Source organism: Melanaphis sacchari, unplaced genomic scaffold (genome assembly GCF_002803265.2).
Source record: "Melanaphis sacchari strain LSU unplaced genomic scaffold, SCAv2.0 Contig2147_pilon_pilon, whole genome shotgun sequence".
Taxonomy (NCBI): Eukaryota; Metazoa; Arthropoda; class Insecta; order Hemiptera; family Aphididae; genus Melanaphis; species Melanaphis sacchari.
In genome coordinates this window covers 2,318-10,431 of record NW_020271069.1, presented here as the reverse complement: position 1 = coordinate 10,431, position 8,114 = coordinate 2,318, and the positions used below count along the sequence as shown (strand labels likewise).

Sequence of the window (8,114 nt, the reverse complement as noted above, 5' to 3'; positions counted from 1 at the left end):
GCTCACAAATATTGACATAGAGTATGTGGCGATAGATTATCGCATAAAAATATTCGTACATAATATACCAACGTGTGTAAAAATAAAAATTATATAAATATTGACAAACAGTATATACTTCATTAAATATTGATGATAGAGTATGTTTATATAGAGATATAAATGTCGACAAAATATATAAGAAGTAGTTTTATTGTATACTACGTTTGACCAATTGCTATAATATGGATAACAACAACAATACCGTATTTAAACTTCAATACCAATGTTTATCGTGTTTGAAAAATATTAAACCGAAAACAATCGGTACGCATTATACGCTAACAATGAATATTGAAAATATGTATTATACACAAACGTATTGCAATTATATCAAGGGTGTATATTATGGAGACTTTGAGTAATTGGTATTTGACAGTTTGTGGAACAAATATATAAAATTCGATACGCTCGATAAACCCGATACATTATTATATAAAAATATTATCCAGTATTACGAGTATATAACGAATTTATGCAAAACATTTTTCATCGGGAATATCATTTATTCATCAGACCCTCGACACGCAATTAAAGATTTCAACTGAATCAAGGACAACATGTATTTAAATTTTTATGGGAACACACGATAAAATATGTTTTATATTGGCTTATAATAGAACCAATATTGCTTGAAACGATTGATTTTGATTACAAGGGATGGGAATTGGAATCAAACCAATAAAATATTGATATAGAAGCTATTTATTTTTACAAAATTATCAATTACAACTAGTAAATTTATACAGCACCTTCACATTCCACATATTTCAACAACAACCCATAACTCAAATTCAACATCAACCCACACAACGCTAATACAACAACCTCTCCTGAAATTCAATGTCAACCCGCGTCACCCATACAACAACAACAACCTTATAACTCAAATTCATTTCAACATCAACCCACAACGTTAATACAACAACAACACTCTCCTGAAATTCAACGTCAACCCGTGTCACCCATACAACAACACTCTTCTGAAATTCAACATCAACCCACAACGCTAATACAACAACACTCTCCTGAAATTCAACATCAACCCACAACGCTAATACAACAACACTCTCCTGTACAACAGCAGTTCATACCACAGATACAATATACAATAGTGCAAACTTAATACATGAAAAACATGAGGTGGAATCAATACAGTTTAGCAATTTAAATATATATATATTATAATTTTAATTAATAATCGCTATAATTGTATTTAATTTTTATTATAGAATAACGAAGATTCACTAGTAGAAGACGCTCTGGAAAATGTACAAACTTACAAATATCAACATTCAATTATACACCATCTATCAAGACTTTTAAATTTAAACCTGAGTATTGAGTAATTGATTTATATTTACGAAAATGAATATTTATTAAAGAAATCAACAATGCATTTGCGGAATCGATGATATAAATAATATATATTAGGTATGTTGGATTGTATAATAAAACATGCAAAAATTAATCTAATAAAAATAATTTTTCTTCAAAGTTTTTAAAACTAATGAATATTTGCTTTTGGATTAGAATATTTATTAGAAACTATAAAAACGACACAGCTGTTTACGAAACTTTTGTAAATTTGATTCATATTTACGAACATATTCCGAAATTTATCAAAATTATTGTAACTAAACATTCCATTAACATTATACTCCACCAATCCATATTTAATTATTTTTATAAAATTTAATATGTAATAAAAATTTAGATATAGATTATACTATAATATTAAGTCTTATAGTAGGTGATGATAAATTACACAACACGATATATTGTATAAACCAATATGTATGATTATTTATTCTTTTACTATATAATAAAACAAAAACTCATTATATTAATATATTGTACTATAAGATGTTTTTGTTTATACTATTTGAACTGTTTGTATTTATATGTTATATAATTTTAAATATACTAGTACAGTATACTTTTGAAAATATACTATCGAGTATAAATTTTTGAATGACCCCGATCCTTGTAAAATATAATAATAAAATGCAATAGTCAAAAAGATTGTGAAATGTTTGAATAATAAATATTCTTGTTCTGATGGATTTTGTATTAAAAAATTTCGTCTAAAATTATCTGTGACGAAACTAAAGGTATGTATCCAATATTAATTAACTCTGACGGTAAAGATGTCTATAAAATGTCAATATTCCGTTGTATTATGACAATTTTGGAAACAAACACGAATACGTTTGTAAAAACGGTACGACAAACACTATATACTCATTAAATATTGATAGAGTATGTGTATGTGATAGATTATCGCATAAAAATATTCGTACATAATATACCAACGTGTGTAAAAAATAAAATTATATAAATATTGACAAACAGTATATACTCATTAAATATTGATGATAGAGTTTATATAGAGATATAAATGTCGACAAAATATATAAGAAGTAGTTTTATTGTATACTACGTGTTTGACCAATTGCCTATAATATGATAACAACAACAATACCGTATTTAAAACTTCAATACCAATGTTTATCGTGTTTGATAAAATATTAAACCGAAAACAATCGGTACGCATTATACGCTAACAATGAATATTGAAAATATGGTATTATACACAAACGTATTGCAATTTATATCAAGGGTGTGGAGACAGGGAGACTTTGAGTACTTATTTGATGTTTAGAATTAAATATAAAATTGATACGCTCGATAACCCGATACATTATTATATAAAAATATTATCCAGTATTATGAGTATATAATACTTATGTAAAATAATTTTCATCAATATCATTTATTCATCAGACCTCGACACGCATTAAAAGATTTCAAACTGGAATCCAAGGACAAACACGATGTATTTAAATTTTTATGGGAACACACGGATAAAATATTATTTGACATTCCAACTATGGACACTATAATGATGTTGATGTTATTATTCACCAAAATTTTAATTATACAGTGTATTGACGATCCTGACGACAGAAGAATCATCACCGCTAACTGGACGGGTTCGTATATAATAAATTATATATGCAATAACGATGAAAAGTTTCATACAATATGCGAAAAAATATTTGACGATCCTCGGGGTTCATTTAAACATTCCATTAAAAATATATTAAAAAAACATAAAATACCCATCGCCATATCAACGAACGCGAATAACGATTCGGAATCATTATGTAAATGGGTGCGATTCAGATATTTTGGAAAAATGAATAAATTATGCGCAGACACCCGCGGAATGATATCGGATAAAATCGACGACTATTTAAAATGTAAAAACTACAATATTGACGATAGACATAAAATTATATTTGAAATGTGGGTTGTTATCAATTCAACATTCGGCAATATAAAGAATACCGATGTATACACGGAATTGGAATTGATAAAAATACAGAGTATCGTAACGGAAAACAACGCAATAGATGTATTGCGTAAAATACGCGCCAAACTCAGATCAAACGAAATAATCGCAATAAACGATGATAATATATCATCGTTTATGGACGTCGATTTGTATAATATGACTTTAAAAATCGTTAATGATATGTGTGCCAGTATCGGGAGCAATAAAAATAAAAAATATATACAAATTTAAATTACGTCATTATATTTTTTTTTTTAAAAACATTTTACATTAAACAATAATAATTATCTATAAACCATTTAAACGTCGCCGCACACTGCCCGACTATACATTTACTCTGGGTATTTTCGTCCATCCCGTGTATTGTGCAATACAATTTATTAAAGTCGTATTTGGATTTAATCTCGTCGTACGATAAATATCCAGGTAAATTTTCTCCCTCTCCTTTATCGGCAAGATCCCGGGCAATTTTAGTAGTAATATTGTACACCGGCGGATGTCTGGAAAACATATCGTTCATCTTGTCGATAATTATTTTGCGTTTTAACGATCCACGTAGATATATACTATCACATTTCAATAGTGGAGATATAAATTCGCGGATTTCCGTCCAATGCAATGCGCCAATCTTGTAGTCTAATCCATGACAATTGGTTTTCGTATATTTATAAGTGATATTGGATTTGTAATCCAGAATCAAGTTTGGAAATTTAAACGTAGAATGATTATCGTATACCGGTTCGCGGGTTTCTTTCGAAAAAATTATTAAACATATTTCGTTGATAAAATATTTATTCCCACTGTGCGCGACATAATGAAAATCTACAAAAGCGTCCATTAGTCTCGGCGGGTAAAAGGTAAATGATACATTTATAGAACATTTACCAATTTATAAGAGAGATGTGTTGTTGTCTTTGTTCTCTGATATGTTTCTACCTAACATTGTTTATATTGATTTTACTAGCAATAGGATACGGTACTGGAAAATTTGACAAATTATACGAATTGATTTTTAAATAAAATCACAATTTTATTTTTTTTTTATTTGAAAGATTGTAACACGAGTTTTGCGAAACCAAATTTACATACAATATTATCGGGTATGATTATAACATCGGATACGATTAATGCGAGGTTAGCGCGTGGCGGTCGCCCGTCAATGTCCATTTTTACGATTTTCACAGATGTATTGATCCCGAATCCATACACCACTCGATCCGCTTCCGGTTGGCTGACCATTGAGATCCCAGTATCGAATTCAGTAGACCCAGATATATACATTTTATATACGTCCAACATGCTAATTTTTTCACCAGTGACGCGATTGGTAAAAGAAAATTCCCAAAACTGTATCCGGGGCGAGCCATTGATGTAAGGTTTAAAATATTTACAAGAACCAGGGACTTCTCTATCGCATATATCGGTCATTGACGAAATCAGACCCGAAGAGTATTTCCGGAGGGTTTCAAACGCAAACGTGGAAAAATTGCCGGCCGACGATCGACGAAGCGACATCTTGTAAAAATCAATTATCGATGGAAATCCTTCCATATTCAAATATATGTCTGTGTATTTGGCGCTTTTCTTCGCGTGTTTCGAATCCAAACACCGTATATCGTCGTATTTAAAACCCTCGGTCCAGGCGTATGTTGCGAGCGAAGATTCGCTAAACACAAACGAAACCAAATCCGTAAAACTTTCAACCCGATCGGTGGATTCCATTAAATCTTCCGCGGGTATGGATCCGATAAATTTGATGGATTTCGATATGGAATCGAGGAAAGTTTCAACACAAAACCCGGCACGCGTAAATTCCACAATTTGATCAGCCATCGTACGAGAGTCTGTGATATTGAAACCCGGGCGCGTCGCCTATAGTTATAGATTTCAGACGGGAATATATAAACCCGACAATTAACGCGATCAGCAACAGAAATCCGTAGTGAGCGTATTTCAAAACGCCTTCTATGAATGTCCCGAATCCAGTGACAGCGGTATTTATATCGTCGAATCCCATGCTCAGAGCGTCCGTTAAAATGGTACCGACACTCGGTGGTTCGACGCATGACACGCTTCCGCCGGCCGCAACTCCCATTAATCGGTCTAAAGCGCAATTCTGGCAAATGGATTGCGATTTATGCGCCGACGATCCGGCGCCCGCGACATTATTCCACCCGGAACATGGGTCGCTCGTTGTATATTTTACGTTACCACAGTCTTTCATTAGCGAACCACTCAATTTATAAACCGGGTCACATGTGGCATCTGTGAGCTTACACGCCCCGAACCCACGCGGCTTTGTCCATATACAACCAGAGATTTCGTTATTATCGCATATCGTTTTAACCATGGCTTTGAAAAAAACATATCCCGTCCCAGTGACGCCTATTATCCCGGCCGGTAGTAATATACGATATTTTTTACCCGCGGACTTTACCTCGGCGCCCGGGCGATGAGTCTCGCTCAGATATTTGTATATCCTATCCATAGACTCGCGGTATCCATTGGAGTTTTCCAATACCATTGATAACAATCTATCATACGAATCGACACTTTCACGCATAAACGCCGCATTGTCTACGACACTATCTATGTGCGACGATGTAACGACATTGTTTCTAATTAAACTGGATAAATGTTCGGGGATTTCCTTGTTGAATTTTAATTTGTATATCTGTCCCACGGTGTCGAGTATATGGTCGGCGGATCTACTTGTCGACATGGCGATACTCTTCCCGTTTATATTTATGCGTCCGGGTCCTATGGGTTGAATCGAATGTAATATTTCGTCGAGTTCTATAAAATGATTGTTCAAGACTTTGGAGCTCGCGGACGCGTGTCCCGCGTTTTTAGACAATTCTCCAGCTGTTTTTCTCAGGGCATTGATTACAAACATTTCTTTATAATATATACACTCCCGGGTATTGTTTAGCTATCAAATTGAATTTTCCAAAAATACATTTATCTTTGCCAGTGTACACACAATTTGGCGAAATTTAATACACTGTCGGATACAATATAATTCAATACATAGGTCAAGGAAACGTATCATATTATCAACACACGTCTAACCTAATCTACGACTACTTTTACACTGAATCCATTAACCAATCAGAATCGAGTATTAGTTTCCCCCTCCACATTTATTTCTGAATCTAGGTATAAATATAGCAGTAGGCTCGCCCGCGCGACAGTCTCTGTCCAGAGGTAGAGCAGAGAAGAGACTACTGAACGCTGACGTCGACTAAAAAAATAATATACTCTATAATCGGACCGTTTTCTGGGGTTTATAAATCTCCGAGATGCTCGTTAACAAAAAAAACAATTGAAATACATCAAAATGATTTATTGGCATATTATACAAAAAAAATATACTAGTGTAAATTGTATTTTAGACCGTTTTTAGGATTTACAAATCTTCGCAGGCGATCGACGAAAAAAAAACATTGAAATGTATACAAGAAAAATATATTAGTGTAATTTTAAAACTGTTTACATATTTAATAAAATAAAATCCGTATATTTACTTCGCGGACAATCGTTTTTGTACACATACTCTAGACAATCCAAATTGAACCAAACAATTGCGTTATTGTGTGTTTTCTCGTCCCATGGGCAGCCGTTTTCTCTAGCGTAACGAAGACATTCCAACGAACCGACGAACCCGGCCATCTCGCAAGTTTTCTCGTCCCACGGACACCCGTTTTCTCTGGCGTACCGCAAACAATCCAGCGATCCTCCTAACGCGGCTCTTTCACAAGTTTTCTTGTCCCATGGGCAGCCGTTTTCGTGAGCGTAACGCAAACAGTCCAAGTAGCCTATATACGCAGACAGTTCACATACTCTTTCGTTCCACGGACAACCGGTCTCGCGGGCGTATCGCAAACATTTCAGGTGACCGTTTTCCACGGCGGTCTGACACACGATATCCACGTCTGTATCGATCTCGAAAATATTTGATCTGACATACTTGCAACAGAGTCGTGTCGGGTCGGCGGTATAAGAAAACCCCGTTAAAATCTCTTTAAGCGTAAACACGTTGGAGTTTTCGTTTTCGTCCAATAATAAATAATCACACGCGTCTATTATTGGCTCTACATCGCATCGTTCAACAAAGGTTATACGTTCCAAAACTCCCGCGTCTTCGCAACGAATCTTCCATCGGATGTATTTTACTATCGTATCGAGCGTGTGGGAGTCTATATTCTTGAGGGTTATCTCGCTGTTTTGATTTTCCGAAAACGAATATACATTGGAGAACAACACATTCAACATTTTACTATGACTCGCTTCTCGAAGACTCACCAAAAACTCTACCCCGTCGCCGGAAATCATTTTAATCGCGGTGATAGAATCCATGCCGGCCGGTAGACTGGCGAATGGGGATGTAATTCGAAAAATTTTCGCGTTATATATACTAAACTATCGATAAAGCAAATCGTGTACAAATAAATGTAAATGACTAATGCGTTCGTACAAGCATATAATTATATTATAAATCAATTTTAACATTTACACTTGATTTTGCGTTTTAGTTGCGCTGGCTTTAAACAATATAAATATAATAGTTTTCGCAAAGTTGATTTTGATACTTTTTCATCGTTAGTATTTTTATTATCAGACATATTGGAAATTAATTAACTTATTCAAAATGACTTATTATAATTTTCTTCTCGGATCGCTTGTTTTATTTTTCTTAACCTTTGTCTATTAT

General features: G+C 33.7%; 1 protein-coding gene across 1 annotated transcript; it reads right to left on the bottom strand.

The window, feature by feature from the left end:
• Window positions 1-6,628: 6,628 nt before the first annotated feature.
• Window positions 6,629-7,777, bottom strand: LOC112593929. Its single transcript, XM_025338523.1, has one exon. The coding sequence runs from the start codon at window positions 7,757-7,759 to the stop codon at window positions 6,893-6,895; it is 867 nt and encodes a 288-aa protein (XP_025194308.1). The 5' UTR covers window positions 7,760-7,777; the 3' UTR covers window positions 6,629-6,892.
• Between the last annotated feature and the right edge of the window lie 337 nt (window positions 7,778-8,114).